This window comes from Pangasianodon hypophthalmus, chromosome 20 (assembly GCF_027358585.1).
Source record: "Pangasianodon hypophthalmus isolate fPanHyp1 chromosome 20, fPanHyp1.pri, whole genome shotgun sequence".
Taxonomy (NCBI): Eukaryota; Metazoa; Chordata; class Actinopteri; order Siluriformes; family Pangasiidae; genus Pangasianodon; species Pangasianodon hypophthalmus.
Window position 1 is genome coordinate 6407353 of NC_069729.1, and position 14958 is coordinate 6422310.

At 42.1% G+C, this 14958-nt stretch overlaps 1 protein-coding gene across 4 annotated transcripts; it reads left to right on the plus strand.

The window, feature by feature from the left end:
- Positions 1-851: 851 nt before the first annotated feature.
- Positions 852-14163, plus strand: hipk1b (homeodomain interacting protein kinase 1b). 4 transcript variants are annotated; one of them, XM_026935394.3, is made up of 18 exons: positions 852-1010; positions 1177-1305; positions 2841-3508; positions 4198-4571; positions 4854-4977; positions 5060-5179; positions 5277-5363; positions 5487-5671; positions 5775-5925; positions 7181-7367; positions 8054-8172; positions 8397-8537; positions 10062-10222; positions 10551-10688; positions 11039-11167; positions 11413-11618; positions 12010-12128; positions 12501-14163. In XM_026935394.3, the coding sequence occupies exons 2-18, from the start codon at positions 1296-1298 to the stop codon at positions 12897-12899; spliced, it is 3318 nt and encodes a 1105-aa protein (XP_026791195.1). In that variant the 5' UTR covers positions 852-1010; positions 1177-1295; the 3' UTR covers positions 12900-14163. The 4 variants fall into 4 exon arrangements, with proteins under 4 accessions (XP_026791195.1, XP_026791196.1, XP_053082957.1 ...); XM_026935395.3 differs by lacking the exon at positions 8397-8537; XM_053226982.1 differs by lacking the exon at positions 2841-3508.
- The last annotated feature ends 795 nt before the right edge of the window (positions 14164-14958 follow it).

Here is a 14958-nt window from a genome sequence, read left to right on the forward strand (position 1 = left end):
TCATCAAGACAATGATCCTAAGCATATCTCCAAATCACAAAGCCCTGACCTGAATCTCATAGAAAATTTGTGGTCTGAAATTAAGAAGCATGTCTGAGCAAGGAGGCCCACAAACCTGCCTGAGTTACACCAGTTCTGTCAGGAGGAATGGATAAAAATGTCGCCATATACTAATGAAGTGTATGTACTATTTTGACCCACTAAAAATATAATACAGTAAATAAAAACTGAAATAAATCAATTTCTTTGGTATTATTTTGAAAATACCTCTTACGAAATAAAGTAGGTACCCTAACTGACAACACAGGGAATGTGTGGTAACATGAAGTGGGTGCAGTTGTGAAAAATTGAGTTAAAAATAGGTGTGTGTAAACATTTGGCCTTAGCTGTATTGAGAGCAAATAATCTGATCTGGATGTCAGTCATTAAACCTGATACTGATGTCTTTTATCTTCATGGCTTAGTTCTGTTAGTCCATTTAGATCAGCTGCTCGGGCCTGTTGGCCTTCTTATATATAATATAAAAATAATTCTATTGAAGAAAGTCCAGACTGCATACGTAAATGAAAAGTCACAGTGATACATGTTTATGTCCCATTCAGAAATGAATTTGGTTTCTGTCAGTATTAATACACTGATACATTCTTTACAGGATTTGTAGCTGCATATGAGTGAGTATGAAATGTAAAGTTGGACTGTTTTCCTGCTGTTTTTCTCTCAGCCGAGTACATCCAGTTTCATTCGTTAGTCACAACACGGAATGTACAGATTTCATGGAGACACGATGATTATTCCGGTGAATGACGTTTACCGTGTAATTTCCAATTATGGCCTTGCGTGACATTCTCTCTGGGTTCTAGTAACAGGGCGCGTGGTTCCCGGGAAGGGCGACTGTGCGCGTGCGCGTGCGCGAGAGCTAGAGGGGGAGAGCCTGAACTGTTTGCGCATGCGCAGTTTCGCGGGCAGGAAGCCTGAGTCGAGCAGCTGATAATCGGACTTGCGATGTTCGGGTGAGACCCAGCTGCCGTTTTCCAGTGGCTCATACTTATGAATACATTTTAAACCATTTGACTTCGAGGGCTAAAAGTACAGGGCGTCGAGCTGAATCTGTCTGTGACTGATGAGTTTATTTGTTTGTGAAGGACTGATGTGAGTTTGTTGTCGCCTGGTGTCTAGGCTGCTGCTGCGGGCCGCCGGCTCCATGTTGAAAGCTAGCTAGCGAGCTAACAATGAAGGCCTAATCCGACAGCGGTGGGATTTAAACCTCTCTGCACTGGTCCGCGAAAAGAGGACGAATGAACTCAGGTATGCCAGCCTTCGAGATAACTAATACGTGTTTTTGGTTACATATTTTCCAAGTAATTTCCTACTCAGTCAGCTGTTTATCTGGTGTTTTTGTGAGGTTGCACTGCAGCGTCGTCTGCCTGGGAGCTAATGTTAGTTTGCAGGCTACATAAAGAAGGGCTGAATTTCAGCTGGCTCTCTGTGCCTTATGCAAAAAAAATGCACTACATAGCATATAAAATGATGTCTTCTACAGTGTGTATAGTGCATTTGATTTGACTGAATCATGGATGAGGCAGTGTAACACTGCTGGCTGTGTGAGATCTGGCTGGGTGCAGTGTTGTTGGACGTGGTGAACGTGAATGGGGGCAGATAGTCCAGTTGTGTAGAAACGGGTGGAGTCGTTTAGGAGCTACTGAAAACACTAATCATAAAGTTTACACCGAATACCAAAGGACGTCTAATATAGTTTCTCTTTACTGAAATGGTCCAAAAGTATTGCCTGGGTTTCTTCGCAGTTATGGATGCACTTATTTCCTTAGCAGTGTTATGCAGGGTATTGTGTTTGTGTGTGTGAAGTGAGGAAAACTTTTCCTATTCAAGATCTTTTGTCATATATAAATATATAGTTGGGAAAATGATGATAGACCATCAACAGTGCAGTAATGCTGCAAACATTACAATACAGTAGACCTGATCAGATACTTGTCTCTGATTATTTTGTTGAACCCTGTCCATTATCTTTTATCAGCTTTTTATCGGCTAGATTACTGGTTCATGCTGATTTCTACTGAAGAGATGGACGTAAATATATTTGCATCAATATGCAGAGTAGGGGTTTGTGGGTAAGCGTAATCTCTCACAGCTTCGCAAAGGAGCTTGATGTACACACCTAGGTTTTAGCTATGCATCGTGCAAATGCTGATTGGCGGATTAGAGAAGTGTATCAGATGGTATCAGGGTTAGGAAGAAACAACATTCAAACCAAGACAGAACTAGTGCAAAACAATATGGGGTGGTCTGAAGAGACACGATATAATATATATAATATATATAATATATAATGTAATTATACATTACAGCTACAAAATCGGGAACAGGTTAATTTTAAGAGGTAAATAGGGTAAATCTATGGTGAAGATCTGGTGTTGTGCATGAAAAATGGAAGGCATTGCAAAACACAGGTCAGCGCAATATTGCAGCAAATGATGACATACAGCCCAGATTCCTATTCTTGGTCCTGGAATACTGGCTATCCTGCACATTTTAGTGTTTCCACTGCACTAACACACCTGATTGAACTAATCAGGTATTTAACAGCCCTTCCTGAGTTGCAGTGGTGTGTTAGAGAAGGGAAAAGACTAAAACCTGCAGGACATGAAGTACTCCTGGAACCTTTTTCAATGCATTCTCTCTGCTCTAGTGAAACACGAACCTTTTGTCTTCATTTTTTCTTTTCTGGTACATGTGACACCGCCCTCTAATGCACACAGTCACATTACATATGAGTGGTGCAGATTTGTAGATGCATAAATAAAATCAGCCTCCTCTTCCAGGCATGGCTTCGCAGCTGCAAGTCTTCTCCCCCCCATCCGTGTCTTCCAGTGCCTTCTGCCGGGTGAAGAAGATGAAGGTGGAGAGCTGCGCATGGGACACGGAAGCCTACGGCTCCTACAGCTTCAACCCTGCTCCTGCTCTCCCCTTCAGCACCTCGGGCCTGGTCTTTCCGCCTGCCTCTCGTTGCCAAGTGGTGGTTCGAGCTGCCGACAGCACCGGCAGCCACGCCCAGGCCCGCGGGGCATCCCACAACACCCAGGCCTCAGATCTCCACGCCACCCGCGGGCAGAGGTATGGAGTGAAGCGGAAGAATGAGGAGACGGAAAGGTCAGCAGGGGCTAACAGTGGCAGCGGGAGCGTCCAGATCCTGGAGGAGCTGTCAGCGCCCGCCTTCTCCGCCCGCACCGCTGCTGTTGGCACCACGGCTCAGTCCATCGCCCACTCCGCACCAACCACGAAGAGCAGCAGCTCAAACTGTGAAGGAGACTACCAGCTGGTACAGCATGAGATCCTCTGCTCTGTGTCTAGCAGTTATGAAGTGCTGGAGTTCCTCGGGCGCGGCACGTTCGGACAGGTGGCCAAGTGTTGGAAGAGGGGCACCAATGAAATTGTGGCAATTAAGATCCTAAAGAACCATCCGTCATATGCACGCCAAGGGCAGATAGAGGTTAGATATTCATAGTGTCTTTTTTTTTTGGCAGAGCTTTCTCAGTCCTCTACAAACTGCTCATTTTAAGGTTTTCCTTGCTCTGATAAAATCTCATTCAGATTTTTTTTTTTTTTTAATCAACCCTTTCTCATCTGGCAGGCACTCTTATCTAAAGCAACTGTCAAATCATTTAGCTTAAAGCTGCCGCTTGTGTTTCTAGATGTCTAAAATATAATTGAAATGGTAAAAGAAGGTAAAAGAGTCAAAACATTGTGATTCAAAGCATTGCTATGCAACAAATATTACAAATCTATGTTCATTACTGGTTTTCTGTGTGCATTTTTCTGGCCCAGAAATGAGCTCTGCCCCCAGATCGAACGAGTGTGCTGTTCCATTTAAAAGCAATTCAAGGGGTATTTTAATTTAGCGCCCCAGGAACCATTGAATCGCAGGTCATTGCAATCGTAATTTTCCTCGCCCCCAGTAGAGGGCTCTTAAATTACAAAGTGCTCCTTTAACATTGGTCAGGAAATGCACATAAAACATTAAGATGTCTGCTGTAGACATGGATACACATAAAAGACATTATTATTATTAATGTTACTGATTTCAGCTGCATTAATAGTATAACTGCAAACGCTAATATAAGTTATGCACTTTGGTCGTCATTATATGCATTTAGTTTTGTCAATTCTCTCGGTCCTCAGGTGAGCATCCTGAACAGGCTGAGCGCTGAGAATGCAGACGAATACAACTTTGTGCGTTCTTACGAGTGCTTCCAACACAAAGGTCACACGTGCTTGGTGTTCGAGATGCTGGAGCAGAACCTCTATGACTTCCTGAAGCACAGCAAGTTCAGCCCGTTGCCTCTGCGCCACATCCGGCCCATCCTGCAGCAGGTGGCCACGGCGCTCATGAAGCTGAAGAGTCTGGGCCTGATCCACGCCGACCTCAAACCCGAGAACATCATGCTGGTGGATCCCGTCAGGCAGCCGTACAGGGTGAAGGTGATCGACTTCGGCTCAGCCAGCCACGTCTCCAAGGCCGTGTGCTCGACCTACCTGCAGTCCCGCTACTACAGGTGTGTGTGGGTCCAGAAGTGTTTAGGCATTTTCCGAATACTGTTGATGATATTAAAGCTTCCTCTGATTGTCTATTAGTGTTTCTGTAAGGACATAAACTTCATTAATAGGAAATGCTATTCAAGTTTGTTTTAAATCTATAAATGTTCACTTTTTATCTTTGAGTCAGTAAAAATGTATTGTTTATTTTTTAATTTTAAGTACAGCTAACAAACAACATAACACTGAGAACTTTATTGAATATTAGATCTCATCCCTGATGGTTTTTTTTCTGTCTTTAGAGCACCGGAAATCATCCTTGGCCTGCCCTTCTGTGAAGCCATTGACATGTGGTCACTGGGTTGCGTGATCGCTGAACTTTTCCTCGGATGGCCGCTGTATCCTGGAGCGTCTGAGTATGACCAGGTAAGATAACATTCTCTTTGGATCAAAATAATATATTTTATTAGTATGCACAGTAATAAAAGACGATTTGGTTTTCTTGCAGATTCGCTACATTTCTCAGACTCAGGGTTTGCCAGCAGAGTATCTTCTGAGCGCCGGCACAAAGACCAGCCGTTTTTTCCACAGAGGTCCTGACTCCAGCTATCCATTGTGGAGACTGAAGGTGGGCTCTTTTTGTTTATTTATTTGTATCATTTTCTCACCATTGAAACTGAATAAATCTGGAATTGCAAAACCTCATGTCAATTTTTGTCCCACAGACCCCAGCAGAGCATGAGGCAGAAATGGGCATTAAGTCCAAAGAAGCACGAAAGTACATCTTCAATTGCTTGGATGACATGATGCAGGTATTTTAAAAAATAAAATAAAATAAATTCACCACACAGACTACTTGATCCAAGTTTTTCCACAGATCTGTTTGCTTAAAATACCTCTCCCTGACCTTTGCCCTGATGCCGATCCTGTTCCAGGTCAATTTGTCCTCTCACCTGGAGGGCACGGACATGCTGGCGGAGAAAGCCGACCGGCGGGAGTTCATCGACCTGTTGAAACGGATGCTGCGGCTCGACGCTGATAAAAGAATCACTCCCAGCAAGACCCTGGCACATCCATTTGTCACTATGAGCCATCTGCTGGACTTTCCTCACAGCTCTCAGTAAGGAAACACAGTGTAAAGGTTTATCATAGGGACTGCTTGAGCAAAGATTTGAGTTTGTATATAATCTACTGAAGGTTCTAAGCACTTTTTCTTGTTTCAGTGTGAAGTCGTGCTTTCAGAACATGGAGCTATGTAAGAGGAGGAACAGCAGTTATGACAATGGGAAAGCTCTGTTTGCTGCTAATACTGTTCCTGGTGCTGCGGGCAACCTGACTGTGACCTTCAGTAGTCAGCTCAACCAGAACAACCAGGTATGGCTCAACTGCTGATCTGAGACCAAATGTGTGTGGTAGTTTAGTGTCAACAATTCTGGACTATTTTAACTCTGATGCAAAGGGACTTCTTCAGTTAATCAGAGGTAATACTTGCTACACTGACTTCCTACTATTAGACCTTTTTCCTGGTTGTCAAAAAAAAAAAAAAAAAAAAAAAAAAAAAAAAAGGCAGAACAATAAAATTAGTATGGACGGACAAAATAATAGTAGTTCTTGTACTAGATTGTGGGATATTTTAGATCTCCATGTGTGATTTCCCTTCTATAACTTCATGGAACTGGTTCAAGTTACATGATAAACCCTGAAATCCAAATATATGACTTAATGGATATAATACTACAGCGCTGTTGAATTCTTGAATCTAACTGGTCAGAAGGTAGTCATTACTTTTCTATAACAGGTTTACTATACAGGTTTATATTAATGCTAATACTCATTCTAAAACATGATCATTTCTAAATTTATAACAACACCTAATTTACAGGAACTTTGTAGGATAGGTGCTGTAATAAACCAAAGAAAACAAAATCGTTCATAGAGTGAAGGTTTCTGTTAATAGATGTTTAACATTTATGGAAGGAGTCTCTAGTGTCTGGGCTTTAATAATCAGAGGTAAAGCTGTCAATTTAAGTTAGAAAGTGTTTTTTTTTTATATATATATATTAGAGAGGCTGGTGAAGGAACAACTTGTTATAGTTGCTATAAGGTAACTACCTAACTAGTTTTATGGACATTCCACAACGTTAAATGGAACTGTGTTACACTCAGTAATCGGTTTCCTCGGCTTCGTGTCGGGCCGTGCTACACTAACCCATTGTTCATTATTTTCTTATAACAGCACCCCTGTTGTGTTTTTTGTTCTTTACTTACAAGCTTGATATTGTGTTCTCGAATGGTCAGAATATCTACACTTTTGTCCTCAAAGTGTGTCTTTTCCACACATTCTTACGCGTACACTGAGAATAGACCCAAGAACATGCTGAAGCAGAGCAGATTCAAAAACAGTAGACCTGCTCTGAGGATTGTAAATAAGGGCCTTAGTCTCGTATTTAATCATCTTGACAGTGTAGAGATTAGATAACAAGAAATTGAGCGGACTGTACTCCACAGGTGCAGTGTGAGTGCAAAGGCTTGTTCTCTTTATACTTTTGGCAGTAATAGACTTTCAAGATTCTACTCATTGGAATGGTTTTGTGTGTCTGTGTGTGTGCGCACGTGCGCATGTTCTCAGGTTCCCTCTGCCGGAGGAGCAGTGCCTCTCCTCAATTACCAGCCAGCTCTTTATCAACAGGCCACCATAAACATCCCGGGTCTGGCCCAATCCAGCATCCCCCTTCAGAGCCGCCCACCTCAGCTGTGTGGCCAAAGCGAGCCGTTCCAGCAGACCCTCATCGTCTGCCCACCCACTACCATACAGGGTAAATAGAAGCATTGTACATCGTTATACTTTTTTCATGTTATTTAAATTTGCATATCACATCCATGAAATAGTGTACAGGATAGCAAATGAAAGGCTATACATACTGTAGATCAAAAAAAAATTTTTCTTAAAGCAGCAATTTGTAAAGCATTTCTTTCCTCTCTCCCATCAATCAGAGCGCCATTAACCAATCACGGACACCGGTTACCTCATGTACACAGAAGAGATTAAAAAGTGCTTTCCTCATACAACGCTGCATGAGTGGCTGTTTGAAAAGATGCAGTGGTTCACTTCATGTGCCTTAAGAAGCACGTGTTAGCCTTCACCCTTGCAGTTTAGTTGGTGTACAATAGGGGCTAGCGGGTGGGAGAGAATGTGGTAAAAACATTGATATTCATGTAGTATAATCATAGAAAAGACACCTTACTATCTATGATTCACATTATTGCCCTGCAGGAAGTTTAGTTAGGGTTATCATTTCTGGCTTTGGTGTACATTTTTCTGGCCCAGAAGTTAGTCCCGCCCCCAAAAAGGTACAAGTTTTGTAGCTCTTTTCCTTTAAAGGCAACTCACAAGGGGTATGTATATTAGTTACAATATTGGGATGTTTGATTTTGAGGTTTGTCCATGGTCGTGATATTCATTTGTGTGTGTGAATTTTTTTTTTTTTTTTCCTCCTTGAAGGTCTTTCATCTTCCAGTAAGACCTCCAGCTACCCAGTGAGGATGGAGAACGGTGTTCCAGTGGTCCAGCAGAGCCAGAACACACAGTCTCTCCAGATTCAGCCAGGCATGCTCACCCAGGTAAGACTGTGTGCATGTGTGTGTCACTGTCTGCCTGCAGAATGACTGATCTTTAAATCGTGTCTGATTTTAATCATGAATGGAGGTGGCAGGGAGAGGAAGGTGGAGGCCCTGCACATCTTTACAACATCCGCAGCCTTGTACTCTTGACCCTGAGTGATTTTTTTTTTTTCCTAACCTTCCCTTGCATTTTGCCCTCCTTTTTGGCGAAACCTCGTCCACAGGGCTCCTGTACGCCGCTGATGGTGGCCACATTGCATCCACAGGCAGCGGGCGTGCCCATGGCCGCTCAGTACCCGCTGCCCCTGGCGCTGGGCTGCGGGGCAGGAAGGCCTTCCCTCCTGGAGCAGACAGCCACCGTGCTGGTAAAGAGAGACCCACCCAGGACTCCAACACTAACATGATCATCTTTCATCCCCCCACCCCCGTTCTTTCCCTTGCTGTTGGAATCTCCTTGCTCTTGTCTTTCTTCTTCTTTCTTCTATCTACACTGCTGTATGAAGGCAAAATGATAAAGAATGAACTGTTGTGACCAAGGTTCAAATTTACCTGGACACAGAATGCTTTTTATGAGGTTCAGTGTTCATGTATTTTGCCTTTGTAGGGTGGTACAGATCATTCCTTTTCCTTCTGATTTCCCCCTTCTTTTCTGCCCTTCTTCCAGTCTCTCGTTCTTATTTTCAGCTTGTCTTCCATTTGTCCCTCTCCTAGATTCTCCTTCTTTCTTCCCCCCTCCATTCTCTCTCAGTGCAGGTCTGCTCCAGGCATGGGACGCATGTGCTGACTCGCCCGTTTTTGCTGCTTGCAGCTTCTTGTCGTGGTGTTCCCCCTTCCCCCACCTCCTGCTCTTCTCGTCTTCTTTCAGGGGAGGAAGGTCACCTTGTCCACAGCACAAAAAAAGGCTCACATTCTTCCTCATAGCCTTGTTGTTCCACAGGTCTTCTTTTGTCTCTGCCATCAAAGCCATGGCTCTTTTTTTTGTTTATGACCTGATTGCTCTCTATGCAAAGTCGTCTTTTTGTTTTTATTCATATTCTAATCTGTTTTAACAGCTAGTGCTCTTCCAACAGGTCACTGGGCTTCGACTGCCTGTTTGAATTTTTTTCCCCCTTCATCCTTCTTTCTTCATTAAACGCTTGTGAAAGGTTATTGCACGGCGTGCTGGTCTTGGCTTCATAATGTGATGAAAGTAAGCCTGTGCTTTCGCAAAAAGCTCTGGGCTTTTTTTTTTTTTTTTAGACTTTGTAAAAAGAAAGCAGTGGACTTGATGCAGATCTGGATTGTTGAGTTTGGGCTGCGCTTCAATGTGTGTAGTCACGCTCAAGCTACCTGCATTCCATCTGCATGCTGGTGAAAGGACTGTAACGTCATACCATCCATGTTCATTTTGTGTTATTAATTATAAGTACATGTTCAGCATTTTTATCTAATATTCTTCATATACACAATATTTTGCCGAGTTTTACTGTGAGTATTGAAGTACTTCTTAACGTTAAAATTGAGACTGTCTATGAATATGCATGCAGTGTTGCCAGGTGCACAATTTTCCCATCAAATTTGGATATGTTTGTACTGCTACAGCGTTTATATATACAGTATACACACATCTACACAGTGTGTGTGTGTGTGTGTGCGTGTATAAATATATATATATATATATATATATATATATATATATATATATATATATATATATATATATATATAAACACCCTTGTGTAACTTATTAAAAGCACTACTGCGTGTTTCAGATCCTACTTGTCCTGGCAACCTTGATTTGACAACCTTATTCAGGGTTACTTTAAAAGGATAACATGTGTTACACTCTGTGAAGCAATATAACATGTAGATTGCTTTATAAAACCTAGAGCTTGTGTGTGTCCTCACAGCAGGCCTGGCAGACGGGCACACAGCAGATCCTCCTGCCCTCAGCCTGGCAGCAGGTTTCAGGCATGGCCCTTCACGGAGCAGGCACGGCATCAACCCTCACCGATTCACCGCTGGAAACCATCCTCTCAGACAACTCTGCCCAGCAGACGCCAACCTGGAGGTAGGCACAGTACAGCCTGGAAAGATAATCTTCTGTGCTATTTAAAATAGTCCAGAATATAATTAAAGTTGCAGTACGGTATCTGAAATGTTTTAAATGGGCTAGAGTGCTATCCTTAAAGACATGTACCCTAATGAATGCACTAATATAATGTGTCATGAGAGCTGAGTCTGGATCATTTATTCCTGCTCTGAGACAGTTTATTCCTATAGGAGTCTTTATGTATGATAAAATGTACCTCAGCTCTTGACTAACTGGGAAGTCATCGAACACTTATTTAAATCCTTATTTCATGGTCCTTGTCTAACGGCATAATCATTCTCCACAGGGCTTCTCATGGTACAGTTCTCCAGCAGAACCCTCACGTACTGGACGCTGCTCAGTCCCTCGGCTGTGGAGTGTCCAGCGCTGCTCGGCCCTCGCAGAGCAAGAGGAACAGGGCTCGAGGTGGAGACACCAGCAACAGGTACACGTTTAAACCCCTACAACAATCTACGTAGAATAATAAATTGTTTAATTAGCTTTAATGTTCAAAATGGCATAGGAACATCTGTACACATTTATACTCATTAAAAATGTGAAGAAGAAAAAAATTGAGAAGGTTACTTTTATTTCCTTTCGTAAAGTAGAGACGTGTAAACTTAGTGTTATCATATTAAATGTTAGGATGTCATAGATGGCCTCTGATTTTGTGTGTGTGTTATATCTGTTCTCTGGATGAAATAGTCTAACTGAACTTTTGGGTGTGTGTAATTCCATTAGCAATTAGATTTTAGAGAAAGACTAAATTGTCATCTTTTCGTTCTTTCACTGCAGCTGTTCTTCTTACCACGCTGCCCTCTCCCAGCCAATTATCATCTCCGACACACCAAGTCCGGCTGTCAGCGTCATTACCATTCACAGTGACTCGGATGAGGAGGATGAGAGAAAGTTTCACCCTGCCAGGTGAGGTCACTTCATGTTCACTATAGAGTTTTTTTTTTTTTTTTTTTTTTTTTAAATTTGAAGGACTGGTTAAAAATTAGGTCACTTGTGAGAAGACAGTTTTCATTATATCAGTTTAAATGCTTTATGGTTCCTGTGAATTTGGGGTTTAATGGGATACGTTATGCTGTAATACTAAGATTTAGAGTAAGAAGTAATAATTAAGATTTTTTTAAGTCCTAACTGAATGCTGTTTTTCCTCATAGCTGTGGACCCAGTCAGAGAGCCAACGTTATCAGCTGTGTGACGGTGCTGGACTCGGATTCCTCCACCGCGAGCCCTCTGACCCCTCTGCCCCGGAATGGCACTGTGGGAGCTCAGACCTCACGTCTGGCAAAGTCTTTAGCGATTGTCGTACCTTCAGTGAAGATGCAGCCGGGGGAAATCTTAGCATCTACCAAAGCAGCTCCAGGTGAGCGTTAACCATAGTCTGCTTTTCTGAGCCATGAATGCAACACAGTTCAAGAGGATGTTTTTATTATACACATTTTATGAAGCATCCTTTCATTCTCTTGTCACTACTTTGGTTTTTAAAATTTCAGCATGAACCATTGCTTGTTATCAAGCTTGCTATAATTTCCCATTTTTATGAAATATGCAGCTGCTCAGTGTTGTAAATATTAGCATAATGTAAGTTTATATACTTTCTAATGTTGTATCCCCCACAATGCTAATGTTAAATGAGAATGGATTAATCACTTTGGCCATTTTACAGTCGTGACTACAGCATCGTGTTTAAGGTGTTCAGATGTCTGTCAGATTTAAGCACATTTTAAACATATATCTTCTTGTGCCATATAAAGGAGTCCCACAGAATTCCTACATCAAACCGAAGAGGGTGGCCACACGTCAGCCTTGCAGCTCAGGAGAGAGTGTTAATCAGCAGGAACCCAGCAGATCTCAACCACTCAACCTCAGCCAGGTGAGGACCTGCTCCATATATATTATCACAAGAGTGACTCTTAGAGTATGCTTGTTGAGAAGGCATGATTAAAAAGGGTCCAAAAGAGTCCACTTGAGAAAGAATCCGCTGTGTTTGGGCCGTGGGCCTTAAATTGGAAACTTGTGCATAATCAGTTTTTTTACCACTTTGAGTCACTAATATCAGATTGCTGTTATTTCCTTTGAGAACTATACTCTGACAGTTTGATTAGTTTTTAATAAAGGATAAAACAGCTCTTAGTAGTGGACTTTTGGACCATCTCGTAGCTTTATGCCATTGACTTATAGATAAGCAATAGATGTGGTGAGGACATTTTAGAATTTTTAATAGTAATAAAAAATGTTTCTACAGACTACAGTTTCGTCATCTCAAGACTCCACTAATGGCTCGTCGCTGCGGCGCCAGCAGACGTATCCGCCCTCTTCCTCTCAGTACCGCCTCCAGGAGGCCGTGTCTTTCACCAGTGCTCCCGGCCTATACCCGTACCCCGGGTCCGCCCCTCGCACCATGGAGCAGCTCCTCGTCCACGGCTCGTCCCCTTCCGTCCACGCTCCAGCCGGCCACTACGCACCCGGTCTGATCCCCAAAGAGCCAGTGAGTGGCGTCGTCCATGGATTGCCCGCCCACTACCAGCAACATTTCCCCGCCCACCCGTACGTGGGCCCAAACACCAGCACCACTAGAGGAAGCGGAACTTATAGCGGCTATCAGCTCAGTCCCGGTAGAGTTTCTCAGTATCCGTACATCTGAGGCTTGCCGTGGAGAACCAAGTGAGGCATAGCGACCACCTCCTCAGACTTTCCCCTCGCCGTTGAAACTGCTGCAACCTTAACTGCTATTATCTATTTAATTGAACTATTTTAGAGATTTTTTTAAGGTTGATATTTAGAAATATTCTATTTTACCGGTCTCAGTTTGTATCCTTCTTACAAAGTCCTGCTATCAGTTAGGGTTAAGTTTATTTTCTTAGCACGAAAGAAAATGTGTTAAAATGACCTTCATTAGCAATAGAGGAACACTATTAAAGATGCTGACGCGAAGAGAGGACAGGCGTCAAGTACAGCGTGACTCCTGCTGTTCTCGGTCTACTACTAAAAGTTCCACACTAACCCTGTAACCCACTTTGACCCCCTTTAGATTCGTTTTAATGTTTTGTGTTCTGTTTAGGCCCTCTTTTATATCATTTTAAGTTATGTTCCCACTGTCTTTGTGTTTTACTTTAGTGGAAGCTGTGTACTGAAATGACTGAAAAGAACTGGGAGAAAAAAGAAAAAAAAAAGATGCCGAGCGTGTACGGTGCCCATGTGGCTCCATTATTTAAATCAAGACTTAAGTGTTAGTTAATCCCAAGGCAAGGTAGAAGTGTAGGACGTATGTTGTGCTAACGATAGATTTCGAACGATTTCCTGGTTTTGTCTAGAGTCGTTTTTTATCTTGTTGAAGTCCATTAATGCCTCTTGAGTTGGGGGAGCTTTAGAACTGTGATCATGTCAAAGCCAATGAAAATGTACTGACGAATTTCCCTTCAGGAAAACATGTTGATTCGTTTGCTGAATTGATGTGCTGTTAAAACTCTGTTTGATGCTGTTAGGAGGAGAATGTCCTTTGCAGAATGGAATATCTAACACCAAAAAATAGGACCTGTCAAAGTCCAGGGCACAATGTCGGTGAGCTTTTGAGCATGTTTTTAATGTCACCTGAAAAAGAAAAAAAAAAAAACCAGATTCTGTGGTGAGGAAGGTTGACATTATTTGGTGACCAAGCACTGGCTCAGTGCGCAGATCCTCTGCTCAGAAGAACACTGTCTGAACTTTATGGTCTTAACTTGTTCTGCTCTCTGTAAGATGATGTGCCTTGACCTTCTTTCTCTCCATGTTTGGCAGTTGATTTTTGAAGTCAAGAGTGCATTTTCACGTAGACTACATGAATACTGTGTGCATTTTGTAATGTTGAATTGCAAACATACGTCAGAAAGCCTCCGCTGTGATACCATCAAATAAACAACACAATTCGATTCTGGTTGTCTTGTGTGCTTTGAAAATAGTGTTTTTATTTATTTGTTTGTTCATCTTTAGTAAGCGCAGGGTTGCAATGAATCCAGAGCCTACTCCAGAAACCTTGGGAGAAGCACATATACACACACACACACGTGCGCACACTCCTTCATACCTCGGTCTCCAATCTACCGCCATGTTTTTGAACAGCTGGAGGAAACCAGAGAACCCAGATGAAACTCGGGGCTAATTATGCTTTGCTTCAGAAGTAATAAATCTGGACAGATGTTTGCTACCATGTTTTCTCTACCAGCTCACTCCCACACTTCCTTAAGTCAAGATGTCTATTTGGGGAAAAAATGACACGTTATTTTACGTTAGTGAGCTTGGTTACATGTGAACACTTATCTTGAGCCACATCTTTTAATCTATGCCATGTGTTATGAATCATTTTTGGATGCATGCAGCTTTCACTACAGTTTATATTCTTGATAAATCTTGATCATCTAGGTCCATGGTTCTCAAACCGGGTTCTATGAATCCCCATAGCTCCATGTGGCATAATCATCAGGGTTCGATTTTTAATTCATTGTTATAGTGGTTAAAAAAAGTGATAAATCACAACCTAATATAATCAGACTCATATTTATAATTGAGTAAATCAATAGTCATTATTAATAAAATGTGTGCTGTGGGTTAAAAATCCAGAAATAGCCAAATCTTACAAATAGCCAAAATATTATTGTACATATTAAATAATAAGCCTAATATTTCAGTTATAGTATATTAAATTTTTGCTTTTATTTTAAATGTTT